At 43.2% G+C, this 21,090-nt stretch overlaps 1 protein-coding gene across 2 annotated transcripts in view; it reads left to right on the top strand.

The window, feature by feature from the left end:
* Positions 1-14,327: 14,327 nt before the first annotated feature.
* Positions 14,328-21,090, top strand: part of TARBP1 (TAR (HIV-1) RNA binding protein 1) — a 39,460-nt gene continuing 32,697 nt past the window's right edge. For both annotated transcript variants that reach the window (XM_065632256.1, XM_065632257.1), the window contains exons 1-6: positions 14,328-15,177; positions 15,258-15,355; positions 16,239-16,308; positions 17,225-17,373; positions 18,482-18,534; positions 20,373-20,470. In XM_065632256.1, the coding sequence (XP_065488328.1) occupies positions 14,328-15,177; positions 15,258-15,355; positions 16,239-16,308; positions 17,225-17,373; positions 18,482-18,534; positions 20,373-20,470 (1,318 nt within the window). The remainder of the gene's footprint in view (positions 15,178-15,257; positions 15,356-16,238; positions 16,309-17,224; positions 17,374-18,481; positions 18,535-20,372; positions 20,471-21,090) is intronic.

The raw sequence follows: 21,090 nt of genomic DNA, 5'->3' as shown, positions 1-21,090 counted from the left end.
AGTATTGCATCATAGATGGGGAGGGACTGGCTAGAATCAAAGCCATAGCACAGCTGGTCTGTGAGTCCTTGAATTCCCCCCTTTCTGGTGTGAGCTGAAGGACTCAAGACTGAGATCTGGCACCAGTCACGTGTCACCTGAGGATCTGGGAAGATATTGACTCACAAGTCTACTAAACCAGGTGGTATTATAGAGGCACAACACGAACTTGAGCTTTTTTTGGGTCTCTTGCTCTGCTTCCTTAAAAATCCTTCTACGACAGGACCTTGGACTCTCCTTGTTGTGCAGGCGATGATGCAAGTTCCAAGGAAACAGCCATGTGGAAAAACTGCAGCTCACCGTCATGGAGCCAGGTTCTCTGATGACAGAGAGTGGAGTAGTTGCCCTGGAGTCAGTAGACTTATTCTAGCTGACAATCTGAGCTATTGAATTTCCAGTTCCTTTTGTGGGAACATGATTTGATCTGAATTTCTGGGGCAGGGCAAGCCAGGAAGATTTCAGACTTCTAATGGGCATTAGAATGTCTTTAGAAATGCAGCCTTTGCCATGATATCTTCTGATCATCTTTCAGGCTGCACAGCTGTCTCTTGCTTTGACTCCTGTACAAAATCCACAGTCTCCTCTACAGCAGTCCTTCCCTGATCAACTGTTTAGAGCCTGTTCTACCACCACAAAGGAAGAGCTGGCAATGTTCTTTTGGCATGGGTTGTGTGAGCTCCAGAAGAGGAGGCAGTTCTGCTTGAAAGCAGGGGAGCCCCTTACCACTGGAGCACTCGCAGAGGAGCAGAGAAAGGGGAGAAGATAGGGACCAGCAACCAGCATTGGCTCCCTGCTTATCTGTGTCAGGTTCATACCTAGTGCCAGTATGAACATTGGATATGGTGGCAAAAGAGATTAGGCAGGCATGTGTCATAGGCAGCTGTGCAGACTGGAAAAAATAAAAAAGAGACAACTCGACACTTCCTCAAAACATAGAAGTACAGAGACAACATCATGGGTTTGTACCAGGTTCCTCTCCCAAAGCTGCAGAAACAGGAAATACCGGCAGTAGCTCTGCTCGCCATTCCTTAGAGTCACATGGAAATGTAACCCATTGCTGTGGGGCTGGGCAAACAGGAACCCAAAACAAGCCCATTCATGCTGCTGGCTGTACTGGGCAATGCCTCCCACATGTCTCCGCAGCATCTGGATGTATACCAGCTGCAGACTGGAAGAACCCCATGCAAAAACCTAGAAATGTCTCAGAAGCATTTCCAGTCCTGAGAAAAATGACACAGAGGAAGGTATCTGCCCCACAGTTGTGTAATGCAGAAGCTGGAGAAACAATAGCTTGGTATGCTGCCAAACTGTGCAGAAAATGGCTGACTCATGCAAGTATGCAATCTTAAAACCTGGAGTAATTAGTGGTAGATTCATAAGTGGGGGAAAAGTGCAATGAGACTGCTGAAAGAAAAGTTGTCCTCACTGCTGGTAAACTACAGGAGCGTCTAAAGCCGATGCAAAAGCAGCCAGCCAAAAGCAGAGCATAGGTGGGGCGGACACGGTTAGCTCAGAAGGTAGAACTGAGAAGCATAAAATAACATTAAAAGCAAATGCATAAATATGAAGCAGTGAATATCAGGGAAGACTTTTAGCTCTGTGAGAAAAAAGTGCACGGGATAGGAAAGTTTGCACAGTGATGACGTTAATATGGTGCAAAAGGGCAAAAAAAAACCTCTGAGCTATGTGCCAAGAGACAGCAGCAGCACTTAGAAGAATGAACGCTAGGGAGACAGTAGGACGTTGCTAAATGTGTTAGATTGCAAAGGCTTCCTTAGAGCTATGCCAAGGAGAGAAAGGAATTATAATCATGCAAAGCTGAATTAAAGCAATGCAATGACCCCATGCCATTAGGCAGAGTAAATTGCAAGTCAGATAAGTGTTGCTGGCAACAACAAATCTTCTGCTTTCAGCTGCACCCAGCAAATTCATCACCATGCAGGGTCCCTAAGTTTGAAGCAAACAATTCATGCAGGCAATGCAAGCAGAACAAATTTTAAAATATTAAATGTGCTGAGCCGGCAATATTCGCTAGCATCCCTGCAACGAAGCTGTTAGGAGGCATATCAAGAAGTGTTTGAATGGGAGGATATCTTCCAGGCATACAATTGCCCTCATCTATTTCCATCTTTACAACTTGTGCCTCCAGGAGTGACTACAGCATAAAAGGAAAAAATAATTGGAGCAGTAGAGGGAACAGAAAAGGAAGACATCTTTAACTAATGTCAGGGGCTAGCACAAGTCACATAAGCAGTATGGGTGCTGAGAAGTCAGACAACCTACCCCTTTCTGAAAATTGAAGAAACTTCAACACACACTAAAAGAGCGTTCAACTGAATGGCTACAAGTGAGGAAATATCCAGCAGTGAGAGCAAACACGTTCATTGCACATGGAGTATTGACAAGAACAGTTGGATAAGGAAAGAAACTACCTCACCACATCCAGGAAAAGAGCAGATGCAAATGGTTGAGAGCACCACTGGGATCAGATGTGAGGTGGGAGGGCATCAGCGCTGTCAGCAAGATGTATTAAAAGGACTCTGAGGGATCAGTGCAATGGCTGCTGATGTTCTGGGGATGGAGGCAGAGACTGTGTGGCAGAAACTGTGATACATCATGATCCCATCTTCATCTGTCAGTTAGAAAGAGTCAGGGAATAGATCTAGAGCTGAAAAAAACCATAATGGTGTTAGGATTGTTTGCAGTACCCTGTATGAGACATCTGTTGATCTCCCAAGGGCCGGGACCAACCTCAGCAATCTGGAGCAATACTACAGCTTCCCACTGCCAAACGCACAGACTCCATCCAGAGTCTGCTGGGATTTGTAACCTACCTGACAACTTCTCTTCCACAGCTTTTACATTGTGCAAGTCATTGATATAGCTCCCGAATAAAGATGCAATATGGACAACTAGTATCATCACAGGCTGTAACGTGTGAAAGAGCAGACACTTAATTACCCCACTGTTAATAAAGAGGTAGATATATAACATATTGCTAATGAGGAGTGCTATTCCTTAGAAAAAGACAGGTTCCACTTGATAAGCTATAGATAGATTTTACTGCCTCCAGCAGAACAGAAAGGAACAGACAAACAGCAAAGCTACATCTTTCAATAATATCTACAAGTGGAAGATGTAACCATGAATAGGAAACCACTTGAGAAGAGAGTGATCATAAACTATTGGCAAGCATTTTAGATTGCTGCTGGCAGACCCACCTCACCTTCAGCACATGCTTCTGAAGTGTCCATACTAAGTTTTAGGTATCCAAAATGAAGAAAAAGCCTCACATGGTTATAGCTGTACATAGCTGTACAGCAGCTGAACGTCAATCTGAAAGAAACAATGTAAAGACATAGAAAGCCTCCATCAAGCCGAGTTCACCACTTTAAGGATTGAAAGAAATCCAAAATGAAAACGTGGTGACTTCAATTTTTGCTATTGGAAAGGCCAGAAAACAGGACAAAATGTCCCCATTTTCAAAAGCAGTTGAATGTACAGGAAATCACAATACCCAGATTGCAGGAATGGATACTTTCCTTGGGAATTGCCCAGCTCTTCTCTGGAGCTGCAATCTGTGCAGAGGAAGCCAGTAATACTCTGTCTTGGCCAAATATGACAGAGGCTAGCCAATATCAGATGCTCTGTTTTGGCATGTATAGGGCAACCAGCAAAGAAGTAGAAACACACTGATCTTCCCACCATCCACAGGGAGAACAGGAATGTGCCTCCCCACCCCAAATCTGGCTATTTGGGCTGCTACTCAGACTTCTGGTCAGTGGATGAGTTTAAAGCAACGAAGTACTTCAGTGGGCAGAATTTCCCATGCAGTGGGAACACAGATGCTTGCTTGCAATCCATCCTCAAATTTCTCACTTCAGTCATCACCACAGCATTGCCACCAAATGGCAAAGCCAAATTAGCACTTAAATGCCTGAAAATTTACTAATGCTGAAGAATACAAAGAAAATACATAGCATCTCTGTTCTTGAATGGAGAAACGATCTCACAGAAAGCCCAGCTCAATCTGCTTCCATCTTCTGATGCCTTGAGCAGTGGCATCATGAATGTGACTAGCAGCGATGAAAGGAATCACAGACAAACAGAAGAAACATGTGAAATCCAAAGCCTCCCATGAGTGATGAAATAAAGACCTCCCAGAACTACCAGCAGGAGAAGGTATTACTGCCAGACTATTTCCTCTGGACATATCGTGTTCTGGGATGCAAACTATTTTCTTGAGCAGATAAGTTCTTGCTCATGTAATACAGCATTTGTAAACACATATTTCCATGAAACCTCAAATACATTAACCTGCTGCGCACAGAAGACACAGAGATAGCAGTGAATTACGCACTCTGCAGAGCTGATTGACAGGGTGCAGATCAAAGCAGAAGAAAAAGATCAGTGACTGTGGGAAAATGCATTGCTGAAGAACTCAAGCAGAATGCAGTCATCTGTGATTATGAGTGAATGATACCCCGACTCCAACGTTAAGCCCACTTCCAGGAGTACCCATGAGGCAGTACAGTACTCTGGTGTGAAAGAACAGCCCCTTCAGGCACAGCAGAAAATAGCCTTGCTCCTGAAAGAAGTGGAGAGGGAAAAAAAAGAAAAAAGCAGTGCATTACCTATAAAATGAGACAAATGTTAAGCATGTACAATAGTACATTAAAGGTTCATACAGGTTATGCTGTTCCTGTTTAACGCTGTGGTCTCAAATGTGGCCCAAGCTACAAAACTGAAGTGCCCAGTTGGGACTTGTCATGGACTTGGATACCAAGCCAGCTGGCAGCCCGGGCCGGGGGGGCAGAGAGGAGGCAGGAGTGGCAGGACACCCCCAAACATCAGGGGCTGCAGCCTTGGCTGGGCTGGCAAGAGGAGACACGTACCTGGGAGGCCTCAGAAGTGCACCTCTTAAATGCATCATTTCAGGGAACCGCACTGAGGGCAGGAATAAGCAGACGCTGCTCATCTCTGGAGACTGTAAAAGGCATTTAAGCTTGAGCAATGTGTGTCCACCGGCTACGGCCACTAAGTCTGCACAAAGTACCAACCAAAATAAACCCACTTTGAGCCACTCAGGAGGAGATACATGCTCCGAACAGAAAAATGATAGGGTGTCCACTAATCAAAAAAGGGCCTAAGCTCCCGTCAGTTTTATTTTCAGCCTGCTGTAATAAAATAAGCCTAGTTGTTTTAATACTATTTGAAGACTGTATTTTTACAGACCTTCTGCTAAAGCCAAGGAGTGCTTGGGGTGCTGGTGGGACAGCAGATTTAGGTGCCAAAACAATGAGTAGGAAGCGGTGTGTCATACTGACACTTCAGACCTACCTCCTGTCATCCGGTTCTTCTGCAGAGCACGGCAAAGAGGGGCTCCCCATTGCAGGCATTTCTGTCCTGGTATTTCTGAAGCCCATTCTCATTACTGAAACTGCCACCAAAATTGCAGTAACACTGATACTGGTTTTTATATAATAGTTGGTCCTTTACAGAGAAAAATCAGGGTGCCTTTGATCTGTACCATCTCTGAGGTGTTTAATGTCTATCTTGATATGGTGTAGGACAGACATAGGAGTTAGAAAGAGAGATAATATTTAAAGAATGAACCAGGTAAAGTAAGATGTCAGCCCCCAATTGTACATGTCTTAGGATTACAGCAGACATATTGCTGGATTCCAGGTCTTCGCTGGCACCTGTGACAGGGACCTGCTGCAGAGAGGGAGCTCTGCAGGGTCTTGTCACTCAGAGAGTAAATATGGCCTGCAAAGTGTAATGGATTTTTCTTCTTGTTACATCTTTGCATAATGCAGATATGATTTTAGCCACCAGCTGAACAATAAGTCAAAATGCCTCCAAGACAAAAACACTTTCCCCTCCCAAAAAAAGAAAGACAAATAAAACACACTATCTCCCCAACAACTATTAGACCCAAAATAAAAGCAGCCACCAGCATTTTTATTAGTTAAGTAATTTTTTACTGTCATTGATGTCAACTGGCTTTAATCGATGTCAGTTGGCTCCACAGTGAAAAAAAATACATTTGTTGTCTTAGTCAAAACCAGTCTTACACGATTTCACCTACATTTTTGGACACAAAATGCATAGTCAAAACAATTCTGGTCATATTTTTGTTTTAAACACTTACACTGCATTATGAATAATGAGGCAGTAACTTCCTTTAAGGGCTAATGTCCATAGCTGGAACAAAATGACAAGCACACTCCTTTAGCACTATGGTCTCTTTCTACCATCTGCTGGGTTTCCTTTGTCATTGCAGGAGTTAAAAGTCAGGTTCTTTTTTAAGAACATGATTACTTATTTTAATCTTCTCCCTTTCCCTCATCTCTCAGGTGTATTTTGTCACTTATGAAGTCCTGAATGAAGAAGTATTGCTAATCTTTACTGAAATTCATCTCTTACCAAATTTATTGCCAGATATGAAGGCATTTTTTAAGGAAAGGTTTAATTTGGTTTTGTGAGTATAAAAAAAAATCATTTTTGGTCATTTTTCTTTCTGAAGTGAAAGAACATTTTACTGACAAAAGTAGGTTGTTTCCCATCTCTAACTGACTCCTTCTAAATTCTGTATTACTCCACACCTGCATGAACAGGATTTTGTCTTGGACGTCATATCATAAGCCATGACTAACCAAGTGTTTCTTGCAACATTTTATTAACAGTGATCCAGAAATTAGATGCTAAACAAATGTTTTGTTTCTTAAGAGTCCAGATGAATCTGCCTCAATGCTGCTCAGGTGGGAAAAGAAGTTGTGTAATATAAACGGAGTATATTTACATAGGATGATCAAGAGATGAGAAATGCTGAATTCCCCTTCCACACACAACGTCAAACATGCACACACCACAATACTATTTTTAGACTTGTTTTTCTTCATAGCAGCACATTTTAGAACGGCTTAAAGAACAGAATATGGAACTAGTTAGCATTTAGTGTCAAAAAGGATGTATCAACATCGACATTTAGGATGTTTTTGGTATGTGAGAGGATCTCCTCAGAAAGGTGAAGAAGTAACACACATTTTGGCCTGATAACGATGCTGAATGTAGAACAAGCTTTTACGATAGCTTGCCTGAGAACCTCCTTGCAGAGCTAACCAAAAGTTGGGAGTTTTCTCTCTGGTCTTTGTTTTCCAAATGTTTCCATGAGGAAAAATCTGCACCATTTTTTTTAAAGCACAGAGGGTAAGAGATCTCTAGAGTGAGCTAACGAATATAGCTCCTATGTGAGCACGCATTATAAAACCAGTTTCCCATGAAAAAGATTGCAAGATCTGCAAAGAAACAGCTTTTCTCAGCATTCATATATACAATAATTTCAATGGAAACCAGAAGGGGTCTAGGCTAAGGTCAAATGCTCCTGGAAAATGCCATCTCTTTTTTTTCTTGATGACAGCTATTTTTTTACCATATAGTGTTATGCCTCCACAGTGGGAAGTTTCAAGAATTATGCAACGCTGAATAAAATAAAGAGAACTAATCAGATGCAGTGATAGAAGGCAGAGGTCAAAGAAAACATCTTAATGTCAAGATTCTCAAAGAGTTATTTTGGATGCCTCCATTTTTAGGCAGTTACTAGAGGAGAGCCATACTTTCAGAAAATGATTCAGCTTCTGAATGCTGGGTTCCCTTAAAGTGTTTCTGTTGCCCAAAACCTGATGACTAGCTATTGTGGTCTTCAAATTGTGTGATTATTTTGGTACATTTTCCTGAGTGTCAAGATGTGGTAATAAATACCTCAGCAGTGTGCTTTGAGGTTTCATATGTTATTGTCTATAAAATGCTTTGAACAGACTTTAATGGAAGACCTCATAAATGTGCAAATGACTGCTATTATAATTTTTACAAGATTGAGATTTAAGGGGTGAAGCAAAAAAGAAATGTTGTGGCAGTATGATAAATGCCTCTCTTTTACTGTTCCTGTATGGACAGCAGGAAGAGAAGCCAAGGTAGACCTGCAAGGCCAAGGTAAATTAATTAATTAATAATTGATTTTTTTAAAAAACCACCCATTTTCTTTATAATGATATTCTGAAAGTGAGATATTTCTGAAAATTAGTTGATCTGGGAGTTTGTCCTTCGATCCCACTATCTTTAAAGTACACTACAAAAACTGAAGAGATTGTAACCTCTTGGAAAACCTTTTACAGCAGCAAACAAGAGCCGTCCTCTGACTTTGAAGATATCCTGCAATCAATTAAGAGGCCTTAAATGATGTTGGAATGAGTCAGGAATTTTACAGAATAACTGGCAGGCTTCCACTTAGAGAGAATCACCGGGAACATGAGAAAACAGGGAAGATTAGCCATCCCCATTAAAGACAACAGCATTAGGAGTTGTTTTCAAAACACAAGAGCTTCTTCTTGCCTAATGCTTTCAGAGCTGCTGTTCGCAGCTAAACCGATGAGTTGTTCTGTGTCTTTATTTTTAGTATGGGAAACTCAAAATAAACTTGGAAGAAGTTCTTTGAAGACAAATGCACATGTCAAAATGTGAAAAATACATCTTGACACAACTGATTCCTATTTTTTTTCTTGTAAGGTTAGTTAAACCAGCGCAACCTGAAGTACTGTGGAAGATAAAGGAGAATATTTTAAACCTGTTTTCCCTTGGTTTTACATTGATGTAAAAGACTGTGAGAGATGGAAGGCAGCAGTGGTCTGTGCCTTGCACGTCCTGACTTCACACTGAGGAAATAACCTTGCTCTCAACCTGACTAATTCCTCCACTGATCCGAAAACCAAAGACAATTTCTCTGTACCTAGTGGGCTATCTCTGTGCTCCCAGAAGGGACAGCAGATCAACTTTAGCTCATCCCTGAAAAGCTACTCACCTATGCTGTATTTTCTTTATACACTACATTCTAAAAAGACACTGAGTTGCAAACCTTCACATTTGTGAAGAAAAATACCTCGGAGTTGGAAATAAAGTGAAAGCTTCCTCCCTGCCTCCGGCCCCCTTGCCCTTCCTTCTTTCCTTCTTTCCTTCTTCCCCAAAATAAAGCAGCATTTTGCTTTATTCCCATGCAAGTAAGTGAGAAACAGATTGATCCTTGTGGTTTGCTTGGGTCATATATACTTTTTTTGTTTTTTTTTTTTTTAATCTGCCTTCCAGTAGTAATACTCCCAGTAATAACTGGGAGTAATAAAACTGGGAGTAATAAAAGGGGCTTTAAAAAGACTAAAGGCTTCCAGGGTTGCAGCTGGTAAATTTTCATGCAGAAGCTACAAAGTATTTTCCCCACTACAGTAGATCCTCTTAATCTGGTTCATCATCAGTAGAATCCCCTGTACACTAAAATCCAGAGGCAGCAAAATACTCAGGAATGTGCTTAGAGATAAGCTTCTGTTTACATGATTTCCCACATGAAAATGTATAGACAAAAGCTGTTATGGAGAAACTGTGACACCATATGGACATTCTCTCAATTGTCACATTTCTTCCTATATATGCTTTTCAGGCTAAAAGCTGGAGAAGCATAGATTACGTACATCTTAACAGCCCTTTTTCTTTCCTGTAGAGCCAATGGTAAAATCCATTTAAGCTTTACCACCCTGCTCTGAATCCTAGCAAGTGGGAGAGGTCAAAAATGAATGGTGCAGCCTATGGCTGAATGGAAAGTCCTAATTTTTTTAAAAAAAGGAAAGCAAATGGGGTCAACAAATGGGAAAACCAACTGTTGCTGGGAAGCATTTTAATTCCAGTCTGTACAGCAAATGCTCTTCAGCTACATGAAGCAGATAAAAAATGACTGCAGATTTCAGTAGTGTCCTGTCAAGTAGGTTAGTAAAATAAAGACAGATGGCAATGGATTATATTTAATTCTTTTTCCTAATTCATCTTTTCCTGACCATTCCACTGCACTCAGTCTAACTATAGATTTACCAGCTTAACTTCCCCTATACAGCTCACAGCGACAAACCGCATAGTATAGATTTGTAACTTCCCATCATTAGGAATGTTTAATTGGACACAACTGCTTTTCATCAGCTGCCTTGAAATGCTGCTTTGGAATGAAGGATGTTTACACTGTTACAACAGTAGAACTCTAGCTTCATTTTTAAAGCAAACATCCTAAAAAGCCCAGGAATATCAGAGTGTTTCTGGTGAATGTAGCTGTCCTGCTCAGTCAAAGCAGAATTTCAGGCTGGAATCTTTTACCTAGACATGGGTAATCTCACAGCACAATATTAACAGAACTGTCCTAAAGATACCTTACTGTTTCTTTCCTGTGCTCTTTTTTCCTGTGCAGATAAAGGAAGGAAGCTATGTAGTGCAGCCCTGATAATGCCAAAAGTGTGCAGCCCATGATTTGGTGCCAGAGGGTCCATTCTGCACTCACAGCTTCTCACTGCGTGCCTGATACTGTTCTCCCCCCTTCCCCACTTAATTATTTAAAGCTATTTTTTGAAAATTCCCACTGGTTTTGATGCCTCTGTTTTCAAATGCCTGACTTGAAACACACTGAGCCTGATCTTCCCAGGTGTGGATGATCAGTAGTAGCTCCTTACGGAGTCGATGGGAAACTGACAGTATTCAGCACCTTCCTAAGCCTAGTTTATAGTATCTTCAGGGAAATGGGGAAGCGTGCATCCCGCATATGGTCTGTGCAGCCCCTCGGCTTCTACTTGCTTTTGCCCCTCCCTCTGTACTAACACCTCCTGAAAATTCCAGATCTGGGCTCTCTTTTAGATAGTCCTTTTGGTTTTCTGTGCATTTATCATTCTTGTCTTTGAGTTTCTAAATTTCTCCAGTAAGAAATCCGGGAAATGGCCGTTACCTTTCTTCCTATACCTTTCCTTTCACTTTCCTCTCCTCTTTTTTTATCCAGTATCCCTTGCTTTCTTTTCACCAGAAAAAAATGCAAGGCACATGTCAGTGACAACAGCACCATCTTCTGTTCTGCACAGATAATAAAGACTTCACTCTTCACGAGTTTCAGTGTCTGAACAAGTCTGAATGTATGCAGGGAAGTATGGGTGTATGAAAGACTACAAAAGCTTCTGCTCTCTAGCACTTATCTCTGTGAGCCACCTTTACATTTGTCTTTTATCCTTCTCCTCATAAAAGCTCGGTTGCAAAACTTATGCTATTTTTGCTTTCCTTCCCTGTGGCTTAACACATTGCCAGTTCCTGATTTTATTCATTTATTTGTTTATTTGTCACAATTAGTGTTATACTTATTCTCTATTGATAGTACTGCACTGATTGTCACTAGGGGAAATATGCAGCCCAAATAGATGACAAGATACGCACAAACAGGGGATCAACTTATCAGTCCACATAGAAGGCCATAGACCACAGAAGGTCATAGACCATGTGCTGCCTAAAATTTGTGTCAGTGTGACAACAAAGGAATATTTGGGGGTATAAAAGAAGAAAACGAGGTGGGAGTTAGCACAAGAAAAAGCATGAAGCGTTAAGTCTTACTTTGAAGTCTAATATATATGGACAATTAAGGCTGGCAGCATGGGTAGGTCAGGGTGGAAGTCAGTGTCTTGGTATTAGATAAGAGGATGGAGAATGATAGACGAATGAGTTGGGAAAGGGAAAAGAAGCAGCATGTGTTTGATGTAGCACAGAGGAGGGAACCAGCAGAGAGACATAAAGGGAGAGGTGGCAAGGTTGAAACAGCAGGCTAAGAAACAGATCTTCACGACGACAAGAGCTAATTAGGGTAAGAATGCTTTTGTTAAGCCAGGGAAGGGGATATGGACGTGGTATGATGACAGCCCAGACAATAATTTCAAGTATGTGGGTAGATAGGAACTGGTCTGTTTTGGAGAAATTCTGCAGATAGAATTTTCAAGATACCGGGTTTGTTCATATTTCACAATGGAGTTTCTCATCTCTGTCCTGCTTCCCCTAGGCTCAATAATAGTATTAAATGGCACAGAGAGACTCTGGTTAGGGGCGAGGAGTGTGTAGTAAGCCCTACATCTGTTCCAGGGACTTGAGAAGTATTTCCTGGCCTATAGATAATAGCAGCCTGTAAAGAGGACATGTGCAGACTGGCCATCTATTTCAGGGCTGTCTGCTATTGCGGTGGACTGGTTTTGATGTTTCACGTGATTCCTCTTAGCCTCAGGTTTCTAAAACAGATTAATCTGACTGAGGGACAATATCTCATACGGCAGAAATAAAGCAAGCAGCTGCAGGCTGTCCTCTCTAAAAAAAAACCCCAAGCTATTTCAACCTTTGATCTAATTCATATGATGAGGTTGGAGGGGATCTGGATAGGTCAGGGAATAGAGAATATCTTCTAAACAGGAGCGCAGAGCATACGAGAGATGGGCAGGTGTGGGATGTTCTCAGTGGTGGTGCAAGAAGCCGGGGCTGAAGGGGCTGTGGGATCCTAGAGGTGGCTGCAGCTGGAGGCAGGGGGCTGCGAGCAGGGCTGGCTCAGGAAGGAGGCTGGAGAGGGATAAGATGGGGAAGTGGAGAGAGCAGAATGGGACATTGTCTTTGGTGATGCAGGGGTATGTGTTGGAAGTGTGGAGCTGCAAAGCACAAATTTAGGGTCCCAGTAGGAGGACAGTTAATGAGCGTGGTGCGAGGGCGTGAATGCTGTGGCTCCTGCCACTTGAAAATTACAAAATGCTGCTCCTTCCTCCTTTTCTCTCTCTTAACTCCACATCCACCCTTCTGCTGTTTTTTTCTTTTTTGTTTATCTTTCCACATCACGTTCCACTCAGAAGCTCCCCAGTCTAATCTCCCACGGTCTTAATTTCTCACCCACTTCTTTTTGTCTGATAAGACAATCTGCAGTGAAAGAGTTCAAATCTAAATGCTGATGTTTAACTCGATGTAATAAGACTTCAGATTTGGCGCCCCACTGTGATAAAGATAAAGGCAAGGCAGAATTCAGACAATAATGGAGAAACAGCACCTAGTATTTTATTCCATTTTGATTGCTACTTCTTGTGCAGACCTCTAACGCTTCATTTAGTTAAGCCTTACAGGTGCCCAGAAGGGAAGAGCAAGCTCATAATAAAAAAGTGATACCCTGCTTGGCACTTTTTCAAGCCTGATGAAAGAAACAGCCACAATTCATCAGACTGCATGCTATAAGTAAGAAATGGAAGAATTACTAAAGACATCAGAGCAAATGGAAAAGCAAACAAAATGTATTATGGCATGAAAGAGATTTCAACTGTAAGTATCCTATTTACTAACATAGATTGTACTAATTCATCCTCCATAAAATGTTTTTGTGCGTGTGAAACAAGGAGCTAGGTTTTACTTTACATTTAAGTAAATGTATCAGTCTCGACTGGTTTCTTGAGCTATTTCTAGATTCTGTATTTTATATGTAACTGAACACAAGCAGAGCAGTAAGGCATACAGAAACTGTGCTAGTTAGCAGCTTTAAAATAATTCCTTTCCACTTTCTTTTTCTAGAATGTATCAGATATACAGTCACACTACAGGTCCGCTTCTAATAAGAAGCTACAGCCATATTGCAATTGGTAGACTCTCAAAGATAACAAATTTCTAATAAAGTCTGGGGAAAATGGATAGCCAGGAAAAGGAGAGACTGTGCCCATGTGATCTGGGGAGAGTGATCAAGTGGGAGCTCACACTGAAAACTTTCAATAAATCTTTCTTCTTCAGTAGGTGCCAAAGCAGCTGTGGCTTAGCCAAGGTAACTCCCACACCCATTGGAAACCACGTTGTACCCGTGCTGCTGTGCAGGGAATTTGCTGTCCATGGCTTTCGCAGGAACAGAAGTTTCCAGGTTTGCCCTGTCCTATGACCATGTCTTCTAGGAGAGTTGTTTGCCACCGTTTTTCACGTGCCCATCTCTAATTTTTTTTCAAGGGAATTGTAATCTTGTATAGTGAACTTACTGGAAATTAGGCCGCTTTTCTTAGTCACGCTTTGGTTGCACTAGTACGCCAAACTGCCTGGGAGCCGCTCTCCAGTGCCAGTGGCCTGGACTCTTGAAACAAGCCGGCGCCCAGGGACGCCTCCCGGCTCTTCCTGAGGCAGACGCAGGGTGCCCAGGCGGACTCCCGCTGTGCTGTGACGGCCCGCGAGCACACACGGGGATCAGCTGCTGCGCAGCGGCCAGGCCAACCGGTAACACCATGCGGACACACACCGCTGCGCGCCTGCCGGCTTCCGCACGACCGACCCACGGGACCCGCCCGCCGCTCAGCGCCGCCGCTGGCCGGGCCCCAGCGCCGCCGCTGGCCGGGCCCCGCCCGCCGCCGCCTGCGCAGGCGCGGCGCCGCCGCTCCGTGCTGTCCCCCCGCAGCATGGAGGTGGTGCTGGCCGACGCGCTGCTGGCCCGCGGCGGGGACCCCTGCGCGCTGCTGCGGGCCGTGTGCGCGCCGCTCTCCGCCGAGCGCGCGGAGGCGCTGCGCCTCCTGCTCCAGCGCCTGGTGGCGCGCGGGCCGCCGCCGCCGGGCGAGGCCGAAGCCGAGGCGCTGCGGCGGGCGGCCTGGGAGGTGGCGCTGGAGCGGTGCCGGCCGCTGCTGCGCGGCGCGGAGGGGGCGGCGGCGGCGGGGGGGTGCGGGGAGCGGCTGCGGCTGGCGCGGGCGGCGCGGGGGGCGCTGCGGCACTGCGTGCAGCTGTGCGGGGCGCCGCTGGCGGCGCGGCTGGCCCGGGACGCGCTGGCGGAGCTGGCGGCGGGCGGCGGGGCGGGCGCGGAGGCGGCGGTGGAGGCGCTGGTGGCGGCGGCGCCGCGGCTGGAGGAGCCGGCGCTGCTGGCGCGGTGCGTGGCGGCTGCGCTGGCGCTGCTGCGGGAGGACGGCGAGGGAGAGGCGGCCGCGGCGCTGGTGGCCGGGCGGCTGCTGCCGGCGCTGGGCGGCAACGGGGCGGCGCTGCGGCTGGTGTGGGAGGGGTTGCTGGGCGCCGGCGGGCCGCCGCGGGCCGGACGGGCGCTGCTGGCGCTCAGCTCGCTGGCCGACGCGCTGCTGCCGCGGGGCCCGGCGGGGCCGGGGCTGGACGCGCGGCTGTGCCCGCGGTTCTGGCGGGTGGTGCGGGACGGCCTGACCGAGCGGGACGGGCTGTGCCGCAAGCGGGCCCGGTACCTGCTGAAGCGAGCGCTGGACCTGAGCGGCGGGCAGCGCGCCGAGCTGCGCTGCCCCGCGGAGCCCGGAGACGGTACGGCGGGGCGCGGGCACGGGTGCGGGCCGCCCGGGCCGAACGGCCGGTAGAAGCTTGCTCTTTCCTGGTGTTGTTAGGGTTAAGTCTGTTTTGGTGGTCTGCCGAGAAGAATGAGAAGCTGATGCACTTTTGGGAAACCTACATTTTGGTAATGGAAACTCTGGAAGGAAACCAGGTAGGGGCACCCTAGAACCCCGCTTGTCACAGCTTGTGTGTGATGCGTTACTTGTGGCACCGGTACTGTAAGTATTTTTATTGAGTAAAATATTGCCAGTTTTAGTGGTTGAGGTTATCTACGTAAGCATTAGCTGGAATTTTTTTTTCTCGAATTTTAAATATTTAAAATACAGCGTGTGTAGTTAATTTGGAATAAATCCAGAACTCTCATCTATCCCTAAAATAATTCAGCTTGAAGCAGCGGGTCGAACTTTGAAAGAAAAACCTGAATTGCAGCTTATTGAAAGGCCACGAGTAACCTGTCTCTTAGGGAATATCAGGCTATTGCAACTTAATAACCTCTTCTCAGTGGAGGGTGAATACATCTGTGTGATAAAGCACTCGTGGCCTTGGATGAAAATTACTGAGTTTGACTCAGCGTCCAGTGTTCTTGGCAGAAAGATTCCTGTTGACTTGAGGCTTCCGTAATGGCATGATGTTATGGTGTTAACAATTAGTTGTGAGTACCTCTTTGCAGTTATTTTATCTGCACGTAATTATCCTGTAACTGAAAGAAACAGTATTTATCAAAATGTTTAATTTTAGAGATTTGTGCTGGTTTATTATACTTTGGATTAATAAAATGGTTATTAGAAAGTATTGTTCTTATGCTATAGCAGCGTAGAAGTATCAGTTTTTCTTTAGTGCTAACCTACAATTGAGTGTTATATACCAAGTGCTGGGATCGGTTGCACAGGTGTTGCAGGTTTATTTAAATGCAGTTATATTGTCAATCACTATATTAGTGCTGTTGACAGTAAATTCTTATCCATGACTAAGTGCTAGTTGTTCAGTTTGAGATATAAACTGACTACTTATATTGTATCTGATTTGCATTTCAGATCCATGTCATAAAGCCAGTATTACCCAAACTAAACAGCTTATATGAGCATGCTATATCAGGAGAGAAAGGTAAGATGTAACTTTTCTGAAACATCTCCTGAACATTAGGCAGCTAAGTCACACTTTTTTCTTTACTGTTTTAGTAGCAGCTTTATGTTTTGTTTCTCAGATTAGCTGTTTTCTGGGTGGCTATTCCAGTTCTCGTGGATGTGCTACATGCATAGGTTGCTTGGCAAACATGACAGGCAATGCTGCTCTGTCCTGAGGTACAACAAGAAAAAATCTTACTGTATGCTTATTGCTTACTAAGTTATCACGAAATATTTTTTTCTGTTGGCAGAGCCAATTAAATGGTATTTTTCCACTATGTTTTGTTTTACTTAAGCCAATGTGAAAATAAAACAAAGCCAAAGATTCTTAGAGTAGGTCTTATGAGCTAAGTCACCGGCACAACTGTAAAAGGGGGGAAAAAAACCCCAAACCTTGTTGTAATTTGGGAAAGAAGTAGTAAACTGAGTGCTGAGACAGCATCATGAAGGATGTGATACAATGTTTTGTAGGGCAGAATGGAGCACGTCTAATTAGATAGTGCACAATGTTAGAACTTTAGTTCAAAGATTTTCTAGAGTGGGAAGACTATTAATGTGAAAGTAGGGCAGGTGAATACAGTGTTGGCATGAGGAGAGTTGCAGGAAGAGGGAATGTGTTTTTTGTATTTGTTGGTCATTTTAATTTATAACTACTTAAATTCAGATAGTATGTTTTGAAACATTAATTTTTTAACTGAAATTTAGCAGGCTAATTTTATAAATCTTATCATCCTCTTTTAAAAATACCTTGTGTATTGGCTGTGATGTTATCTAGAATGTCAATATGTTGTCTGCTAGTTTGGTAAATTTCCTTAAAACATAGTGTTGCATAAAGCTTATGTTAATGTATCATTGTTATTTCTGTATCAGTTTAGAAGAATTTATTTTTGTAACAGGTTGTTGGTTGTTTCACCCATCATGGCACATGTGCATCTATAAACGAATGTTTGAGAGTGAGAATAAAACATTGACAAAGGAAGGCATTCTTCATTTTCTGGAGCTTTATGAAACGAAGCATCTGCCAAATTCACTTGGTTTTTCAGAGGTGAGGGTGTTATTATTACTTGCCCGAACATACAGATACTCTAATTTGTCATATATCTTCACACAATTGCGTCAGTACTGCTGGAGTTAGACACATTCTGTAAAAGTACCCTTTTATTTAGCTGTGCAAGTGGTAGCAGTGTTTGTCAGTGATGTCAAATATATAATTGAAAAATAGCGAGGCTAGAGGGAATGTGTTTTTGAGTGCAGTCATTCATTCCCATATTTCAAACTAATGCTCTCTAATTAGTGTTAGCTCCCAACTTATTGAAATTTGTTACCAGAAGTGAAGTTCTCAGGAGCATGATTGGCTCAGATTTTCAGAGTACCTCAGCCTCTCCAAAATTATTAATATTACTTGATCAGAGTCTTCGATTAAACCTAGTCAACAGACTTCAAGTCTGTGAATAGTGTCTCCTACTCAAGGATGGATTTTGAAGATCCATTGCTAGATAACCCTGTGAGGATGTGAATGTCTTTGTAGTATAATCAGTATATTGCTGTATCCCATTACAGATCACACTTTAACATATTCCATGTGTGGGAATAAATATTGTAAGTTTAAAAGTTCTTTTATTTATTAGTATGGTATGCAAGTTGACTCCCCAACCAGCCTACACCTTAGTAAGGAATGATCTATTTTATACTATTATTTCTTTCTTCTCTCTTTCGTAGAATGAGCTTTGCCTTCAGAGGTTAACATTTCTTATTTATACAAATGAAGTCAACCTCTTGATGATGAATTCGAAATCCAGTCAACCTTAAAACACACCCTAGATCTTTCTGCTTCTGTTGGCCCCTAGTCTTTCTTTTATTTAATGTTTAAATATCTTTTCTCTAGCCATCTCCTGAAAGGATTTATTAGCCTGCAGCATTCACAACGCTCTGTGAAATGTACCTCGTGAAAAAATGGCTTTGCTTGTTTATTCTTCTCCTTCCCCTTCTCTTTACTTTCTGCGTCCTTTTGCTTCTACGAGTTACTACTAGCCAAGGGTGTTCTCTAATTTCTGACTGTCCTTTAACATCTGGTGAAATAATGCTAGCCAGCCTTTATGTAACAGTGTGTTGCAAGTGTGCGTTTAACCATTGTTCTTGTTTCCTTTTATCAGTTTGTTATTGGACCATTAATGGATGCCCTCTCAGAAAGTTCCCTCTATAGCAGGTGAGCCACTGATTTTATTTTATTATTTTTTTTTTTAATTATTCATTATGGGAAATGTATTCTAATAATACTGGTTAGAGTATGTGGGTAAAATCTTGGATAAAGGAAAACACATTAACAAATGGTTTTGCTAAACTGTCTGGCAGGTAAAGAGTTTTTCACGAAAGGTGAGTGGCTGCGAGGAAGATGAAGTGGGTTCAATTTTGTCTTAGTAATAGCAAGCAACATAGGGATGCCTCAAGGTCCTATTTTACACCTGGTGTTGAAATATTAATTTGGAAGTGAAGTGAGATATGATAAACGAATAACTTATTCAAGTGTTGGGGTTTTTTTTTCTTGCCATACGGAAAGAAGAGGCTGCTCTAATTGTTGCCATGTTATAACTGATAGAAGTGGTTTTTTTACAGTGCCTGATTATCTTTTAGGAAATTAATACTTTTTCTCAGGAGACTATTTGAGGTGGACAGATGACAGTAGCCTCCCTTGGTGTAAATACATAAAAAACAGTTAAAAGTTTCAGGAGTTGCCGGTTGCTATACATTTGGTGTACTGATGGCATTCAGTCCTTTGTGCTAGTTGCATGGAGAGTATGAATGCTCTTTATCCACTCAGCATCATGCCAGATGAAATGGCTCGGATGCTTCATCTAGCACTCTGAAACTCTGTTCAGGATGAAACGCGAGTAGCCTTGACTGGCTGGCTGTGTTAGGCAGCTAGAAAAGTTGACATTACCTATTTATGGCACTTTTGGGGAGGGGATTGTGACTGTCACTCATCAAACTGCTGATAGGTTTGGATTTGGTGGTTCTGGATATCTGGATAAAGCATAGTCAGAATTGATGGTGTCACCTAAACACATCAGGAGAAATGTGACCCCTCTGGGCTCTGGCAGCAGTTGTGCATTTCTCATCTGGGGCAGCTGGCTGCAGTGTGATTTGCGTGGGCATGCACCGATGGGAAGTCAGAGCTTGAAGCAGGTGCCAAGTGTTATGGTGTGTATGTTAGAGCTGTGTTGGATTGATGCTTAGTCATCATCTCTCTGGGCTTCTGTATTTCTGGTGAAACATGTTGGCATATGTAGAGGAGGGTGCATATTTGAGTATACCAAGAACATACAAAGTTGTTACGGTTACTATTAAGCCTTATGAAAGAAAACTAAAATTTCATGACTGTCTGATGCTAATCCCTGATAGCCAGGGTCCTGAGATTTCTCATAGGACACGGGTCGTCTGTGTTGGTCTCATAGAAGGTTTCTTGCATCTTTACATAAAAGGTTCTGTGCTGGTCAGTGGTTTTGTTTATACTGACTTTATAACCTGTTCCAAGGAGAAGTCCTTGCTCCCTAGCACACTTGTGCAGGTAATTTGTCTTTGCCGTTCTCCACATCAGGCTGTTTGTGTCCCCGCTGTGTACCACTGATGTTGTCTTGTGGGCCTCGGTAACCTGCTCCCGGAGGCCCGTGTTGTTCTATGGGTGTGGGCATGGGGTTGAGCTGACACTGCTGTTCCTTACTGTGGGCTCAACGTGAGATGCTCTCAGGCCTAAGTAACTTGACTTGAAGCTGTGTTTGAATGCTGGAGTGTGCTGCCACTGTGGCCTTGTAGGTGGCCAGAGAGAGTTGTGCTGTTTTGACCATCCCCATCTTTGTGTTTGCTGGGTGCTGTTGGAATGCTGGGCTAAGTGGAGGATGCAATCTTATGCACTTGATTTCTGTGGCCTGTTGGAGCAGTCTCTGCAGTGATTTAACCACTGAACCACACTTCGGTTTTGTCTAGGGGCAGCCCTACTTATAGCCGTTAACATGCCAGTTGTGTATTTGATGTTTTAAAACCCAACAGGACACCAGATCAGTTAATGGGATCCTGTCCTCCTTTGGGAATAAGGCTGCAGAAGTTTTTGGCTACTTATCTCATGCTTCTTCCAGAGGAAGAAAAAGGTATGTTTCAATTTCATCATTAATCCTTTTTTAAATAAACCAAATAAAAAGTATAGATTCATTTTCCATATCTCACGTAAATATTTACTACTATTTTTCTACATTACTTGAGAGAGAGAAAAGGAGTAGTTCTCCCTGTGGCAGTGGAGCTTCCAAAGAACAGAGAGGTCTTCAGAGACTTTGAGGGATGTTGCAGTATTAAGCTACAGAATTGTAAAAGGGCAAACTGAAGCAGACTTTTTTTATTAAAAAAACAAACTCCTAAGTTCTGAAGTTGAACAGTATTTGCAGATTCTTTTTTCTTTATTTGTCAGCATAGATAATACTGTGCTGAGCAAAATCTGTAGAACTGTTCTTTGTTTTGGAGGGTCTTGGTATGGTGTTTTGGTGTTGGTTTTTTTGTTTGGTTGGTTTTTTTACCTATCTGTCTGACTTTTTTGGTCACAACCTATGTAGTTAGGCATTCAAAAGAGTCAGTCCAAGTGCTGAAGCAGAAGCTGAAAAGAGATTCTTTTATTTTGAGGGTGGACGGAGGAAGATTTCTGAGATTGTTCCACATTTTGATGTTAGTGTGGGCTGAAAAGAAGGAGCAATCTTTGACAGACCAGAATTTAATAGCT

Source organism: Caloenas nicobarica, chromosome 3, assembly GCF_036013445.1.
Source record: "Caloenas nicobarica isolate bCalNic1 chromosome 3, bCalNic1.hap1, whole genome shotgun sequence".
Lineage (NCBI taxonomy): Eukaryota > Metazoa > Chordata > Aves > Columbiformes > Columbidae > Caloenas > Caloenas nicobarica.
The sequence above is the reverse complement of the archived record's forward strand: the minus strand, read 5'-3'. Positions and strand labels throughout refer to the sequence as shown.